Consider the following 18,461-nt stretch of genomic DNA (forward strand, 5'->3'; position numbering starts at 1 on the left):
CAAAATACATAAATATTGCACGTTATCGTGAATGTTCCAGTTACTACATTACATCTATTGGAAGTTTATTTTTAGGCGGAATAGATCCAATCCCATCACCTTCATTGTTAGCCACCTCATGCTACTTGACAGGCAACATTCCATAAAAAAATGCAGTTATCCTTTAAGAAAATAAATACGCTCTTCGTTATTATACCTATTGTCACTTTCATGTGTCATTTTTCTTCAAAAGACAACATTTTAACACATAAAGAAAATCATAGTAGCTAGTAGTTTTTTGTGTAAAGCTTCTTGCCTGCTTTGAAACAAACAACAATGATGCTGCAAACTATATCTAACCTCCCTTAGTGAGATAATGAAATAAGTCATTCTTCAACAAAAGTCGGTAAGATACAGGTTTTACCTTTTCAGCATTTGTTTACAGTACACCATAGCAGTTGTATCCTAAACGAATGCAAGCAGCGTTGTTTCTGAAGTCAGTTTACATGATGATGCCATTGTTGCCTGAAACATTTGAGAAGTAATTGTCTATATATGTATAGTATCCACAGTACAACCAAAAGATTAATGGCACATGTACTAGCGTTTTTGCTTACGACACTTGTTCCGTAAAGTGTACATTTTACTGTGTCCAGTAAAGTACCAATTGTTTTATAAGTCTCCATTCACATGTCACTTGCCTTAGAGGAGCTTACTTCAATATAAATTATAGTATTTGGGTGATAAACAGCGGTTTTGTTGTGAACACAGTCGTGATTTTACATAATTGTAATAGACGTATTTCGTAGTTCTGTCAAGTAATTATTTATGATCTGTAATAAATGTTCTAATCTCACCTAAAATGCCGATAAAAGCCCTAAATTTCAGATTTCATTGAAATTCATTACATTCTTAAAATGGGTATTTTAATAAAAAAGTGGCTTTATGAAGTAATTTGTTTTTAACAGACTAGAACAGATGCAGTATTCTTTATTTACTAAAATAAAATATCAGGTCCATATAAAGTAGGGCTGTGAATCTTTGGGTGTCCCATGATTCAATTCAATATCGATTCTTGGGGTCACGATTCGATTCAAAATCGATTTTTTTTCAATTCAACACGATCCTCGATTCAAAAACGATTTTTTTCCCGATTCAAAACGATTCTCTATTCATTCAATACATAGGATTTCAGCAGGATCTACACCAGTCTGCTGACAGGCAAGCAGAGTAGTAGATTTTTGTAAAAAGCTTTTATAATTGTAAAGGACAATGTTTTATCAACTGATTGCAATAATGTAAATTTGTTTTAACTATTAAATGAACCAAAAATATGACTTATTTTATCTTTGTGAAAATATTGGACACAGTGTGTTGTCAAGCTTATGAGATGCGATGCAAGTGTAAGCCACTGTGACACTATAATTTAATTTTTTTTAATATATATAAATGTCTAATGATAATGTCAATGAGGGATTTTTAATCACTGCTATGTTGAAATTGTAACTAATATTGATACTGTTGTTGATGATAATAATTTTTGTTTCACTACTTTTGGGTTGTTCTGTGTCGTGATTGTGTCTCCTCTCAATTGCTCTGTTTATTGCAGTTCTGAGTGTTGCTGGGTCGGGTTTGGTTTTGGAATTGGATTGCATTGTTATGGTATTGCTGTGTATTGTTTTGTTGGATTGATTAATAAAAAATTAAAAAAATCGAATTTTTAAAAATGAGAATCGATTCTGAATCGCGATTCGAATTCAAATCGATTTTTTCCCACACCCCTAATATAAAGTATTAAAGTTATTGCATCAAAAACAGTAAGAACTATTTTCTGAGCAATATGCATTCAATGTTTAACTTGCTTTTCCAATCAATCAACTTTTATTCATCTAACCCTTAATCACCAGTGCCTCAAAGGGCTTCACAAACTCCCAACATCCCCTGATCAGATATAATACAATAATTAAAACAGACCCATCAATCACATTGCTCGCATATGTTACCAATAGTGGATTAAGAGAATACATCTAACAAATGTGTATACTTATCACATTTACATGTTAAACTTTGTAAAATGGATCAGAGAAAACGTAGCCTTTGATTGGTTTTCGTGACTCTCAATGACACGTCTCCTACACGTACATTATATCATGTCTTAAACATCATCATCATCATCATTTCTTTTTATTCCTTTCATGAAAATGCATATATACAAGCCACGTACAGTTAACTGTTTCATTGTTTTTTTGTGTCTTATACATTTCCATGATCAGAAAGGAGCAGATGGAAGAATAATATTCTTATATTTATCTGCCCCCTTTTTTAACACAAATTATTTTAGATGACTTTATCACTGTTCCCTCCATCAACACCCGAACTCCAACATACTTTTACATTTCCGTTTAAGCATTTTCAAAATTACACGTCCAATCAAAATCAAAAATCAGTTTGATATAATGCCAGTTGTCTCTACATTATTTAACGACAGAACATATACTTATTTACTCAGGGGTTATGGTTTCATTTTGTCCAATGGCAGACATGCGAGTGTTCCACTTATGGGGCGCACGTGTGATTAACATTCTCCTCCATAGAATTGTGCTCTGATTTTAATTATAATGTACACATCATCGTTAATGGAATGAATGTATCACCATACTGGTGCACAGGTGTTTTGTAATAGTATAATGTCAGCTTAAAGGCCTACTGAAATGAATTTTTTTTTATTTAAACGGGAATAGCAGATCCATTCTATGTGTCATACTTGATCATTTCGCGATATTGCCATATTTTTGCTGAAAGGATTTAGTAGAGAAAATCGACGATAAAGTTCGCAACTTTTGCTCGCTGATAAAAAAAAACCTTGCCCCTACCGGAAGTAGCGTGACGTCACAAGCGGTAGTGCTGCTCACAATTCCCCGTTGTTTACAATGGAGCGAGAGATATTAGGAGCGAGAAAGTGACGATTACCCCATTAATTTGAGCGAGGATGAACGATTCGTGGATGAGGCACGTTAGAGTGAAGAACTAGAGGCAGTGCCGGACGTATCTTTTTTCGCTCTGACCGTAACTTAGGTACAAGCTGGCTCATTGGATTCCACACGCTCTCCTTTTTCTATTGTGGATCACGGATTTGTATTTCAAACCACCTCGGATACTATATCCTCTTGAAAATGAGAGTTGAGCACGCGAAATGGACACTCAGAGTGACTTTTATCTCCCCGACAATACATCGGTGACACACTTAGCTACTGAGCTAACGTGATAGCCATCCATCCATCCATCGGGCACAAAAGTCCAATAACAAAACACCGCTCTGGTTCAGATCCGGGCGGCCATTCTTCCCAATCACGCCTCTCCAGGTTTCACTGTCGCTGCCAACATGAGCGTTGAAGTCCCCCAGTAGAACGAGGGAATCACCCGGGGGAGCACTCTCAAGTACTCCCTCGAGCGAATCCAAAAAGGGTGGGTACTCTGAGCTGCGGTTTGGCGCGTAAGCACAAACCACAGTCAGGACCCGTTCCCCCACCCGAAGGCGGAGGGAAGCTACCCTCTCGTCCACCGGGTTGAACTCCAACATGCAGGCTCTGAGCCGGGGGGCAACAAGAATTGCCACCTCAGCCTGTCGCCTCTCACTGCCGGCAACGCCAGAGTGGAAGAGAGTCCAGCCCCTCTCGAGAGATCTGGTTCCAGAGCCCTTGCTGTGCGTCGAAGTGAGTCCGACTATGTCTAGCCGGAACTTCTCCACCTCGCGCACTAGCTCAGGCTCCTTCCCCCCCCCAGCGAGGTGACGTTCCACGTCCCAAGAGCTAGCTTCTGTAGCCGAGGATCGGACCGCCAAGTGCCCTGCCTTCGGCCGCCGCCCAGCTCACTTCGCACCCGACCTCTATGACCCCTGCTATGGGTGGTGAGCCCATTGGAGGGGGGACCCACGTTGCCTCTTCGGGCTGTGCCCGGCCGGGCCCCATTAACGTGATAGCATCGTTCTCAAATGCAGATAGAAACAAAAGAATTAAACCCCTGACTGGAAGGATAGACAGAAGATCAACAATACTATTAAACCATGTACATGTAACTACACGGTTACATCAACAGCCGTGCTCACCTGCGTTCTAGCGATCGGCGGCGCGACGAAGGACTTCACCCATCATCGACGAAGCTCTTAGCATGAGCTAACGTGATAGCATCTGTCTCAAATGCAGATAGAAACAAAATAAATAAATCCCTGACTGGAAGGATAGACAGAAGATCAACAATACTACTATCAGGAGACACCGAACCAAACACTGGACATGTAAATACACGGTTAATGTGTATTTGACGCCTGTCGAAGCCTAGCAATGCTGTTGCTAACGACGCTAACTTAACAACGGGACCTCGTCAGAGCTTTGATAAAAACATTAGCGCTCCACCTACGCCAGCCAGCCCTCCTCAGCTCATCAACACCCGTGCTCACCTGCGTTCCAGCGTTTGACGATGCGGTCGGCGGCCCGGAGACGTAGGAAGCCAAGGTGAGTTCGCCGCTAGCGCGTCTGCTATCCAAGTCAAAGTCCTCCTTGTTGTGTTGCTACAGCCAGCCGCATACACCGATCCCACCTACAACGTTCTTCTTTGCAGTCTCCATTGTTCATTAAACAAATTGCAAAAGATTCACCAACACAGATGTCCAGAATACTGTGGAATTTTGTCAAAGAAAACAGAGCTCTGTGTATTGTCTCCAATGTGGTCCAAACACTTCCGTGGATCTCTCGACGTCATGCGCATACGTCATCCTCCAAAGGCGTTTTGAACCGGAAGTTTAGCGGGAAATTTAAAATTGCACTTTATAAGTTAACCCGGCCGTATTGGCATGTGTTGCAATGTTAAGATTTCATCATTGATATATAAACTATCAGACTGCGTGGTCGGTAGTAGTGGCTTTCAGTAGGCCTTTAATGTGTGTCAAAAACACATGCAAGTGATGCCATTTCTCCATAGCTTGTTTAATAAAAAACATTTTATTATGTTCATTATGAATATTTCACACTATTTGTTAGATATTATTCATCTTATCCCCACTATTTAAAGTCGTTAGCATTACAGGCCAAGTTTCGTGACAGAGTAGGACCTCTTTTTCCGTGACTACATACTATCTTTGTGCCGCTTGGCAGTACTGTTGTTGCTCTGTCAAACGCAATAAGTAGCGAGGCCACTCGCAGGCATACAGAAACGGTAACATTTGAGATTAAATGTTAGATTACCGCAATTAAAAAAACATGAAGCGTGAAATATGACTAAGTAATTAATTGTAATTAACGCAATTTGACACCCCAAGTCTTTAGTGACCATTAATAACAGTACAGATTTTTGCAAAAAAAACAAACTGTTAATGTTTACAAAGACCAAATCTCTCTATAATGTGTCATTTCTAGAACAGGCACAATGAAGAAGCACATAAACAACAGTGGAATTAAGAGCATAGCTTTGCATTAAAAGGCCTTCACGCTGTGATCAGGTTTCCTGCATGGCGCTCATTCCCCCAAGGTCTCATCCAGCTTTAATGACGTTTTCCGTGGCGCTAATGCCCTGATGTGGGAGATAGCGCTGCTGTGCTGTGTAGCAAATTATCAGACATGCAAATCAGCCAGAGGCAGCTGTGGAATTCTTAATTACGGCGCAGGTCCCCCACAAAGACATCTCGTCTCCACTCCCCAACTCTCGAGAGCCCCCATTCACACCCAGCACAGATCTCCTGTGGCCCTTGTACCCCCAGACAGACAGATGGACTGGAGGCAGTGGGAGGAGAGTTTGAGGCGGGCTGGGTAGTATGGTTGATTGTGGCACCGGGGGTCGAGTCGCTTTATGTGGATTTGGAGAGGAGGAGGGAGTCTGTTTATTTTGAATTCCATTGAAGTGTCAACCTGATATGTGTTGTTTTTGCTTCGGCTCAAAAGATTTAAAGAAAAAAGTATGTGTTATTCTGCTTTTTATGTACTAAAAATGTCGTAGTTTAATTTTTGGCTTAATGCAGCTCATATGCAACATCCCTAATGTGATTTGATTGTTTTTTATTTTGTTTTCACGGTAAAAACTTCCAGTATTTTCAAATCGGATCGACATCTCACCCAATAATCTCACCTCATAAACCCAAAGCCTTTGTTTTTACTGTTTCCCGGGGAGCTAAACATTTCTCAAAGCGCAAATATTTTCCACCATAAGCAGCTTAAACGCAATGTTCCTCTGTGAGTTTGCGCAAAGCAAAATGTGCCTTTTGTAAATCTGGGGAAGATATTGAAACTGGAACCTCTCATTTTCTTCTGTGGTTGATTGGGGAGTCACCCCGGGCTGATTCAATGCTAATTCTCCAGAGTAGCTTCCTTCCACTTTGAAAACACATGCAGCTAATATAACATGAATAGGGGATGCGCGATGGGTGAAACCTAATCCTATCTACTCCATCTCTACTGAGAGGAACTATGCCCCCCTAACCCGCCACACACCCAAACCGACTCTCTTCAGTGACCCAAATTAGCTCCTCCTATCTGCAGTGAAGGAGAAATAAATGAGATTGAAATGAGGTGACACCATTATCAAGATGTGATAAAAGTTCAGTTTTATTTCCCGATGTGGATGCTTTAACACCACTGCAGATCTTCTGACGACACTTAAAACCTGTCAGTGGGGGATGTGTGCGGTTCACTATTATGTATATACAAACCCCGTTTCCATACGAGTTGGGAAATTGTGTTAGATGTAAATATAAACGGAATAAAATGATTTGCAAATCCTTTTCAACCCATATTCAGTTGAATATGCTACAAAGACAAGATATTTGATGTTCAAACTCATAAACTTTATTTTATTTTTTGCAAATAATAATTAACTTAGAATTTCATGGCTGCAACACGTGCCAAAGTAGTTGGGAAAGGGCATGTTCACCACTGTGTTACATGGCCTTTCCTTTTAACAACACTCAGTAAACGTTTGGGAACTGAGGAGACACATTTTTGAAGCTTCTCTGGTGGAATTCTTTCCCATTCTTGCATGATGTACAGCTTAAGTTGTTCAACAGTCCGGGAGTCTCCGTTGTGCTATTTTAGGCTTCATAATGCGCCACATATTTTCATTGGGAGACAGGTCTGGACTACAGGCAGGCCAGTATAGTACCCGCACTCTTTTATTATGAAGCCACATTGATGTAACACGTGGCTTGACATTGTCTTGCTGAAATAAGCAGGGGCGTCCATGGTAACGTTGCTTGGATGGCAACATATGTTGCTCCAAAACCTGTATGTACCTTTCAGCATTAATGGCGCCTTCACAGATGTGTAAGTTACCCATGTCTTGGGCACTAATACACCCCCATACCATCACAGATGCTGGCTTTTCAACTTTGCGCCTATAACAATCCGGATGGTTCTTTTCCTCTTTGGTCCGGAGGACACGACGTCCACAGTTTCCAAAAACAATTTGAAATGTGGACTCGTCAGACCACAGAACACTTTTCCACTTTGTATCAGTCCATCATAGATGAGCTCAGGCCCAGCGAAGCTGGCGGCGTTTCTGGGTGTTGTTGATAAACGGTTTTCGCCTTGCATAGGAGAGTTTTAACTTGCACTTACAGATGTAGCGACCAACTGTAGTTACTGACAGTGGGTTTCTGAAGTGTTTCTGAGCCCATGTGGTGATATCCTTTACATACTGATGTGGCTTGTTGATGCAGTACAGCCTGAGGGATCGAAGGTCACGGGCTTAGCTGCTTACGTGCAGTGATTTCTCCAGATTCTCTGAACCCTTTGATGATATTACGGAGCGTAGATGGTGAAATCCCTAAATTCCTTGCAATAGCTGGTTGAGAAATGTTTTTCTTAAACTGTTCAACAATTTGCTCTCGCATTTGTTGACAAAGTGGCGACCCTCGCCCCATCCTTTTTCTGAATGACTGAGCATTTCATGGAATCTACTTTTATACCCAATCATGGCACCCACCTGTTCCCAATTTGCCTGTTCACCTGTGGGATGTTCCAGATAAGTGTTTGATGAGCATTCTTCAACTTTATCAGTATTTATTGCCACCTTTCCCAACTTCTTTGTCACGTGTTGCTGCCATCAAATTCTAAAGTTAATGATTATTTGCAAAAAAAAAAAGTTTATCAGTTTGAACATCAAATATGTTGTCTTTGTAGCATATTCAACTGAATATGGGTTGACAATGATTTGCAAATCATTGTATTCCGTTTATATTTACATCTAACACAATTTCCCAACTCCTATGGAAACGGGGTTTGTAGTTTACTACCCCCATATCTCTTTCTGCCCACCTTTTCCTTTCACCCCCTAAGACATTTACATGTTCTCTCCCTATCTTCCGCAGGAGTTAAAGTTACCAGTCTACCGAGCACATTCGCCGCAGATTGGCATGCGTCGCTACTTTGCAGACTTGTTGGCCATCCTGAGCAATCGCTACCAGCTATGTCCCACGGCACGCCACCTCGCCGTCTACCTACTCGACCTCTTCATGGACCACTACGATGTGGCCATTAAGCAGCTCTATGTCATCGCCCTGTCCTGTCTGCTATTAGCAAGTAAGTGGAATTGTAGTCTTTCATGTGTAAATTTCGATAATAAAGTTGTAATGACCCTACGATGAGGTGGCGACTTGTCCAGGGTGTACCTCGCCTGCCGCCCGAATGCAGCTGAGATAGGCTCCAGCACCCCCGTGACCCCAAAAAGGGACAAGCGGTAGCAAATGGATGGATAAATGGACATGGGAATACAATTGTAATATGTGGGAAAAGACATCATGTTATCAAGGATATACTCGGAGAAGAAAAGTTGTGTTGTTGTGAATAGGACTGAGTTAAATGATCGATTTTGGATCAGTATCTTCTCATTTTTAGCAATATCAACTCACAAGGCATGATATGGTGTAAATTCCGGACTATAAGACGCTACTTTTTTCCTACACTTCGTACCCTGTGGCTTATAAAATGGTGCGACTAATTTATACATATTTTTTAATTGCCACATTTTTTGTTCAATAATTTTCGTTAAACCAAGTTGTTTGTGCAATGGCGGCATCTTTTGGACGAGTTTGTTTACTGCAGGTGCTGCAAGTTAAAAATGTACTTCCGGTTTGGCCTTAAACTGAAACTAAAACCAACCGTAGTGTTTCTGCTCGAAATGATTCTTCATTCATCATTCCAAGCAATGTTTGTAATTTTCACAATTTCACTAAAAGAAATCATACTTATTAAACCGTCCCATGTGTGGTGTCTGTGCCTACATGCATATTTTACATGCATATTTGTATGCGTAATGCATTGAAGCTAGCGTTGTTAGCATTAGCTAATATGGTAACACGTCTACCAGTGTCTGTGTTAGTATTATTATCTTACAATTGCATTCTTATTGTATTGTTTCAGTTTCACAAATTCCTCAGTAAATTCACCAAAATGTCACTGTGGATTTATTGACTCTGTTTAGCTAATTGGAGAGCTAGCTTCTGCAGCGAGTGGGTCCATGACGATGACTTCTGTTGCGTTTGATCAGCCGTTTTACTGCCGTGTTACAGGCACTGTTTGGAAACAGTTAAAGAATGTAAATAAAGATTTACAAAATATTTGTGTAACCAACTAATTTCATAACGTATATATCTGCGGCTTATAGTCCGGTGCGGCCGCTGTATGGAGAAATATTTCTTTCTTCAAAAATTTAGTGGGTGCGGTTTATATCCCAGGGCGCTCCATAGTGTCAAAAATACGGTAGATTATTCCCTCCTCCCCACCGGACTACCGCAGGTAGTCTTGTGTTACATCCTGTCTGACTGCGCTAACAAAATAAGACACCCAGAAAAAGAGCTTACATATTGACATATTGGCTTTGAACTCGTAGAAACAACATCACAGTTAGGGATGTCCGATAATATCGGACTGCCGATATTATCGGCCGATATATGCTTTAAAATGTAATATCGGAAATTATCGGCATCGGTTTCAAAATTATCGGTATCTGTTTCAAAAAGTAAAATTCATGACTGTTTAAAACGCCGCTGTGTACATGGACGTAGGGAGAAGTACAGGGCGCCAATAAACCTTAAAGGCACTTCCTTTGCGTGCCGGCCCAATCACAATATCTACGGCTTTTCACACACAAGTGAATGTAAAGCATACTTGGTCAACAGCCATACAGGTCACACTGAGGGTGTCCGTATTAACAACTTTAACACTGTTACAAATATGCGCCACACTGTGAACCCACACCAACCAAGAATGACAAACACATTTCGGGAGAACATCTGCACCGTAACACAACAGAACAAATACCCAGAACCCCTTGCAGCACTAACTCTTCCGGGACGCTACAATATACACCCCCCGCTATCACAACAAAATTAGGCATAATAGTGTGTTAATTCCACGACTGTATATATCGGTATCGGTTGATATCGGAATCGGTAATTAAGAGTTGGACAATATCGGCAAAAAAGCCATTATCGGACATCTCTAATCACAGTGCATGGGGAGTGTTTGGAGTGATTTTTGGTCTCGCTCACCTGTTTAAACTTTATTCGATGGCCATTGTGTCGTTTTTTTTAATCCTCTCGTACGTGAAGATTTCTCCTTTTGAGTGCACATTCATTGCGAACATGCCTTGTGGGCATGCATCGTGACTCGCAGGCATGCGTCACGAGCATGCTTGTGTATGTACACATAACTAAATCAAATCAAAGCCTTCTTTTCATCCGGTCAGTGCAAAGTGTTTTGTTTTGGTAACAGCCACTGCAATCGAAATCAGCTATTTATTCTTAGGTTAATCGAGTGTAAAAACACAAACCGGGTATCGCGCTCGACTAAAAATCGATTAACAGTTTTCTTTAATAAAAGCGAGAGCCAGGAATGTCTGCAAAATGATTTGTGCGCATGCACGGTTAGCTTAACTTACTATTAGGGGTTAACGGTACACAAAAATTTCGGTTTGGTATGTACCTCGGTTTAGAGGTCACGGTTCGGTTCATTTTCGGTACAGTAAGAAAACAACAAAATGTAAATTTTGGGGTTATTTATTTACCAAATCTTCCACCAAAAATATTTTTCTTAGTGGAATATTTGATGTGAAGTAATCGGAACCTTGGATAGGTCAATAATTCATAATAACATTGATTTTGATTCAATATTATGTTTTGAGCAATGACAGTTTGAAAAAAAAAAAAAAAACAGCTTTGTTTTATTAGTCAACATTGCAACTTTTTCTAAATTACATTTAACCCTTAAGCTTTTTTATTTCACTTTTGTTATGTTTTTGTTCATTTTAATAGTATTTGTAGAATGTGCCGTGGGCCTTTAAAACATTAGCTGTGGGCCGCAAATGGCCTCCGGGGCACACTTTTGACACCCCTGCTATAGATAATAAAAAATTAAATCTGATAAATCTATGGATAAAAAGCGGAGCCTGGCGACGGATGCGCGTTTATTATAACTCTCTCGCTCTCTCTGTCTCTGCCCCTCCCTCACCAATGCTGCTGCGTGCACAATTTGTTTTGTTTTTAACCCCTTCTTAACCCTGAACGTACATTGAAAATACACGCAACCCGGTGAAAAGAGGACGTATGGTCAGTCTATCGTAGCCCGTTAGCTGCTAGCATGCCGTGTGCTGTGCCTAGTTGTGCATTGTTTACACAATGTGCGTTATGCTACTTAATATGTCCGTGTGGAAACTCGTTCGGTACACCTCCGAACCGAACCGGAACTCCCGTACCGAAACGGTTCAATACAAATACACGTACCGTTACACCCCTACTTACTATAGACGAGAATATATAGTGCCGTCCACTGATTCAGCTTTGCTAGCAAGCTAGCGGCTAATGTCCCTCCACAGTGCAAAGCTGATTTTAAGTCGGCAATCCTCAACTTCATGGCATCAAATAATCTACATTCATTACAAGTATCTCTGAAGGACGACAACAGAAAAACATGCTACACTACACATCGGAGGAGGATACAATAAGCCATGTGAACCAGCGTTAACCGCTAAAAAAGAGCGTGCAGTGGTGGGCGGATCGACATGAATGTTGATGTAACCATTCCAAGTATTATACGCTCAATACTGCAGTGATTAGATCACGGCCATTACATTGATTGCAACTGGACTGTTCAGTTTGTCTTGGAAGACGTTTGACATAGTCTGTCATGTTTTGTCTGTCTGAATGTTTGATGTCTATGTCCAGATTATTATCTAAGAGTGTATGCAGAAGCAGGAATATTTTTGTTCTTTTGTAGTGTAAACAAGATTGTCTACTTAAAAAAATGTTAACCGCAGAGTCAAATCGTATGTACACTGTATCAAATCTTACTGTTTTTAAAATATATCGTTTTTGACTCTTTTCGTCACCTATGTATCTAGAAATGTATCGAATCGTACATCACAAAACGATGTACAACCCTGGCATAAAGCCATCAATGATTGTGTGAGCTTAAAAGAGGTCAGTATGAATATGCATTAGATTTGGGAAGACACTTATGGCACCCTTGGTCTAAATAGTTGGCATCATTGTCCCAATTGCAATGATGTTTATAGACCGTGAATAGCATTGAGCTAAGCTGTGGCTACACTTGTCACATATTGCTGTCTCAGTGGGAATGTTGCCCCTGTAATCCAATGATCAAAAGGGTTTCCTTTTTACATGTATTGTAAAAAATTAGTAGCTGAAAATAGTGGGTCACACATTTTCATTCATTTACAAAACTATTAGGGACACTTGAACAATGCATTTACATTTATAAAGATACTATTGCACTGTGGATTTAGCTGATATTTTACACAGCTAATTTTACATAGCCAAACAGTAAGCAAAATATTAGAAATAACTATTGATATGATGTTTCAGTACACTCCTACACTACTGCAAACTACAATCACAATAGGCCAGGCAAGTTTATTTATAGAACACAATTTGTACACCAGGTAATTCAAAGTGCTGTACAGAAAATCACAAGACAAAACCAAAAATAATCATAAAAGTAATCACAATTCAAATTAAAAACTTAAGATAAAATCAACATAAAAACTATTAGAATTCAAATTAAAATCAAAGAGCGGTAATAAAATACTTTCAGTTGTCATACAACTGCACAATTAAGGGTTTTCAGCCTAGATTTGAACATTGCCAACATTGAAGCCGAATCTCACTTTAGAAATAAACTATTCCAGAGTTCAGGATAGGGCTGCAACTAACGATTAATTTGATAATCGATTAATCTGTCGATTATTACTTCGATTAATAATCGGATAAAAGAGACAAACTACATTTCTGTCCTTTCCAGTATTTTATTGAAAAAAAACAGCATACTGGCACCATACTTATTTTGATTATTGTTTCTCAGCTGTTTGTACATGTTGCAGTTTATAAATAAAGGTTTATAATAAATAAAAATAAAAAAACATTTTTTTTTAATTTAAAAAAATTGCCTCTGCGCATGCGCATAGCATAGATCCAACGAATCGATGACTAAGTTAATCGCCAACTATTTTTGGAATCGATTTTAATCGATTAGTTGTTGCAGCCCTAGTTTAGGAGCATAAAACTGAAACGCAGTCTCAGCATGTTTGGTTCTGACTTCGGGCACCAGCAGGAGACCATTCTGAGGTTCTCAGTGCGCGAGATGGTTCATATGGTTCTAACATATCAGAGATGTACAACACCATGAAGAGACTTGTACACAAGCAGAGCTGTTTCAAAGTATTTTCTCTGAGTAACAGGAATTCAGTGCAGTGACCTAAACACTGGACTAATAGTATTTCCTGGTTCTAGTCAGGACTAGAGCAGCAGCATTTTGGATGCACTGCAGCTGCTTAACAGCTCGTTTAGAGAGCCCAATGAGAAGGCCAATACTGTATTGTAACCTGCTGGAGACAAAGGCATGGATTAGTCTTCCCAAATCTGATTTAGACATTATTCCTCTGCTTTTGGCAATGTGTTTTTGGTGATAAAAAGATACAACAAAGCAATAACAAACTGACTGTTGGTGTACATTATTAACTTATTCTGCTTTGTGTTTTACAAAAGTAAAAAATACTCGTCTTGTACAGGATGGTGTCTCCTCTTCAGATTTACCAGTTAAATTCTGTTTTTCTTTGTTCACAAAACACCATTTTATTTGCATTGGAAGAATGATACTTTAATCATCGATATGCTTCTCTTCTTTTGAAAATGTAAACCTGTGTTTCATGTGAAGTAGGCCCCTTAATGGTTCTCTCCCAGCTGGGACATGGACATGCACATACAGGTTGTGTGCCGGATGGAAGTATTTCTTTCTGTTTGGTGGTTAACAGGCTACAAGGTTTTCTGTACATTAATTCAGCTTCTGGCATCATGGGTAATTACACTAATTATGGCGTTAAAAGTGGGAGTCTGGAGCTGGGCTCACTCGCTTGGGATGGTGCGTTTGTGTGTTACCGAGTAATGACGCTCTGCCCATCTTCGCAATCAGACGCTCAGTCTGTCTGTGTGATGGGATAAATTAAAATTAGACTTTAAGATGATTTATTTTAAGCAATCTCTAGAGAGAGTACAAAATATTTTTGAATGACAGAGGTGTTGTCAAGCCAACCTGGACAGAGGTTATTTCTATATATTCTGTAATAGATTAATCATTCTCTAATAGAATCTTTTGATTATGTGCTTGGGTTAGGCAGCCTTTCTCTGTGCCCCACTGCTTCCGACTCCTCCAGGGACTCTCTGCCATGATTGATGAAGGCTTGAAAGGGTGTTTGATTCCAAGTTTCCTTTGGTTTTTATCTGTCCTGAGGTGCCTTGGAATCTGGCCTAGTTATTATTGAACTGCCTGCCGCGGTCCCACTCTCTTTGACAGTCTCCTTCATTCAGTATGTTTACGTGCACTAAAAAAACAGAATCATTGCATGAATTGGCTTGGAACCAGCTTTCAAAAACATGTGTAAACCTAATTAGATTGTTAAATTTAAAAAAATCAGATTAACATTTAGATTATGCAATCTGAAAGCCGTTCCCTCTTGCATGCATTTTATTGAATCGAGCTATCATTCGAGTGAGCTTTCCTTGCATATGCCAGTCTCCATGGTAGATCATGGTATGGCTCTCACTAAAGCTGCAACGATTAATCGATTAAATTAATAAATTTAATGAGAAAAAAGCTTTGATTTATATTGTTGCTTCGATTAATTGTTCCGGATCGCCCGCCACGCAGTGCTCGGAACCTAAAATATGCAGACATTGTTTCTGCATGACTGCGACAAGAGAGTGCTTTGCCGTGATCATTGTAGGGCGGCGAATAGCTGAGTGGAGAGAAATGGTTCAAAAGGAAAACAGCGACGAGTGGGAAAGAGAGGAAAGAGGCAATAGGAAAGGGCAGAAACTGTAGGAATAATTTTACATTTAAAAAGACGGACAAAAGGATGCAATGTTTGCACTGTTAACAGATCTGGCATTCCACAACAGTACTATATAGAAAGCACCCTGCGTATTTGAAGAGCAAACAACCAGAAAGTAAAAATTAATTTTGGCAGGAAGCTAATATGTTTTATGCTTGACTCGCATAACGAAAGTTTTATTTAAACACATAGGGGCATGCAAGAACATCTTAGGTAGAATGACGGAAATGTGGCTGCCAATTTGCACCAACGGCCTTGCTGACCACCATCAAACATTCGTACACCAGTGTCAGGGCCATTGTTAAGTTGTATGTAGGGATGATACTCGAAACCGGTTTTCCCGGTTGTTTGATAAGAAAAGAACCGAGTCTTCGGACTCAAATCCCTTTTTGAGAACCGGTACCTGTTATCAAGACCACTATAGTAAAGGAAAAGAGTTGATTATTTATTCGAATCCCGTCCCGACCAGAAATGCTCCGTGGGACATCACAAGAAATTACGTCACGTAGCTCAGTCATTAGGCGCAGATAGCGAAAGCAGGAAAACAATGGACGGGAAAAAGCGCTCCAAGGTGTAATAAAGTTCAAAACAAAAGCTATAATCCATCGAATAACTTTACTGAGAGATTTTAGCAGGGTAAAACACATGACGAACACTTTTACGACCAACCGGAAACATAGCAACCAGGCTAGCAACGCACCTCCTTTACGGCAGCTGTCGCAACGTTCTTAAAACAACCGCAGCACATACATACATATACAACACATCTCCCTTTTTTAACTTTTGTTTTTCTTTCCTTGTAAACAAAACAAAATCACACTGTATATGTGTTGTCTGTCTAATTATAAATAATGCAGACGAGGCGTGTTGGCTGAGTTCTTGACGTTTACTTTCACTGCATGGCAACATGCAACACTTTTCGGGGCTACCGCGCATGCTCGTAACTCCCGTTGCATGCTGGGTAGTGTAGTTGTTATAATCTCTAGCTCATAACATTTTTCCCCCTATAAAGAAATAATGTTAACTCAATAAAGTGTATTTCTTTTTTTAGCTTTAACTTTTCATTTTTTAGCATTGTTACCACATTTGCAAACAACTTTTCTCTTCATAGAATTTTCTTTCAATAAAGAAATAAAGTGCAAAAATGTCAAAGCATCATAACAAACAGTTATGTCAAATAGCAGCAGAAGTGCACTTTTTGGAGAGCTGTATTATTTTCGGTTTTGTGCCCAAGGGACTGATTTTATTTAACACTATATTATTATTTATACAGCTATAGTGATCACAGAGACAGGTTGTTTTTGTGTTACTGTATAGATTTGTTTCTCTGAAAAATCCCACTTAATATACTTTGGGTAACAACAGTCAATATTTATTTATTTTATTTTATTTTTTTAGGTGGGTAACAGTCAATATTTATTTATTTATTAGATTTTATTTTTTTATTATATAATAAAAGTGAGCTTTTGTTAAACCAAATATTGTGTTTTTTTCCATATACAACAACCTGTCTGGACTCGATAAGGAATCGGTTCGATAAGAGGATTCGATAATAGGCTCGAACTCGATAATTCCTTATCAAACATCATCCCTAGTTGTATGTCCAAATATTAAACACCATTTTTCCAATGATACCTTTTTCAATGTGTGTTAAATACATACACTATTTGGGATATGTGTATTAAGGTTACAAAATTGGTGTTCTTTAATATTTGAATGTCAATGACTGTGCTATGATGCATTATCATAATTAACTTGTTTGTTTACTTATCACCTGGTTTTAGACTACACTCAGGTAGGCACATCATGCACATTCAAAGTGTTGCTGCAACGCCCTTGCGTATCTGGTTATATGGTGATATGTATGTCTGTGTGCTTTCATAAATAAAAAATACCCAGTGAGCAAGGGCAATGCTTGATCATCCAGTTTGTAGTTGGGAGACAAAACGAACTGAAATCTGTTGGGCACATAATAGGCAGCTTCTCCATATTTTTATGGATAAATGTCCGCTGTTTGGATGTCGTTGTGGCTGGAGCAGAGGCTGGCTTCTGCTTCGGTGGTGGTGCAGACTGAGAGTGCTGCGCTTGGGCAGCTTTGCCGGGTCGGCTACATGTTTTTAATGGGTTGTTTATGATTCTGTGGGTGTCGTCGGCTTAATTGTTCTCGGCGCTCTCCTTCGCACTTACTTTCCTTACTTCATTGGTTGGAGGGCAGGGTTGTGTTAATCATTGGCTGTGGCTGGCGAGTTGAGATCGGATGTTGGATCTTACAGGGTTCATTCTGACAGTCCCTATGCCATCAAGCGGTGGAGAGGCTTGTAACTCTAATTTAAGTTAAAACATAACAAAAAGCCATGAGACAGCTTGTATTTCAAAATACATTTACATTGTGGTAAATAAATGATAAATGGGTTATACTTGTATAGCGCTTTTCTACCTTCAAGGTACTCAAAGCGCTTTGACAGTATTTCCACATTCACCCATTCACACACACATTCACACACTGATGGCGGGAGCTGCCATGCAAGGCGCTACCAGCACCCATCAGGAGCAAGGGTGAAGTGTCTTGCCCAAGGACACAACGGACGTGACTAGGATGGTAGAAGGTGGGGATTGAACCCCAGTAACCAGCAACCCTCCGATTGCTGGCACGGCCTCTCTACCAACTTCGCCACACCGTCCACTGTATAAAGCTAAAGCCAATCCAAAATAGGTCAATATAGACTTCGCTATGTAAACGAAGTATCCATATATTTATTAACTTTGTGTTATATGTGACCAAGCAAAACAATTTGATATTTCAATATTTAAAAAAAAATCACATTATTTTTTACAATATACAGAGAAAAAAATAAGAAGTTGAAAAATGGATAATGTATATGATGCAATCTATTTGATAGTGACAGTCTAATTGCACCAGCTTTGTCAGAACTATTTTTAATAAATGGCGCAGAAAGGTAGAGGGGGGTTTCTTTTTCCTCTGACTGTTTGTTCCATTTTGCAGACCATCAATTCTCTCCCTCTTTGCTGCCCTGTTTAAGATCAGCTAAAAACCTGGCTTTGAAGTAGTGCTCCCCTCATATCCAAGCCTCCCC

At 39.7% G+C, this 18,461-nt stretch overlaps 1 protein-coding gene across 1 annotated transcript in view; it reads left to right on the forward strand.

Annotated features, from left to right (window-relative positions):
- The window catches only part of LOC133649104 (cyclin-J-like), a 68,026-nt gene that overhangs the window by 15,530 nt on the left and 34,035 nt on the right, over positions 1 to 18,461 (forward strand). The window contains exon 3 of the mRNA XM_062045897.1: positions 8,333 to 8,543. Coding sequence (XP_061901881.1) covers positions 8,333 to 8,543 — 211 coding nt within the window. The remainder of the gene's footprint in view (positions 1 to 8,332; positions 8,544 to 18,461) is intronic.

Source organism: Entelurus aequoreus, linkage group LG04 (genome assembly GCF_033978785.1).
Source record: "Entelurus aequoreus isolate RoL-2023_Sb linkage group LG04, RoL_Eaeq_v1.1, whole genome shotgun sequence".
In the NCBI taxonomy this organism is placed as follows: domain Eukaryota; kingdom Metazoa; phylum Chordata; class Actinopteri; order Syngnathiformes; family Syngnathidae; genus Entelurus; species Entelurus aequoreus.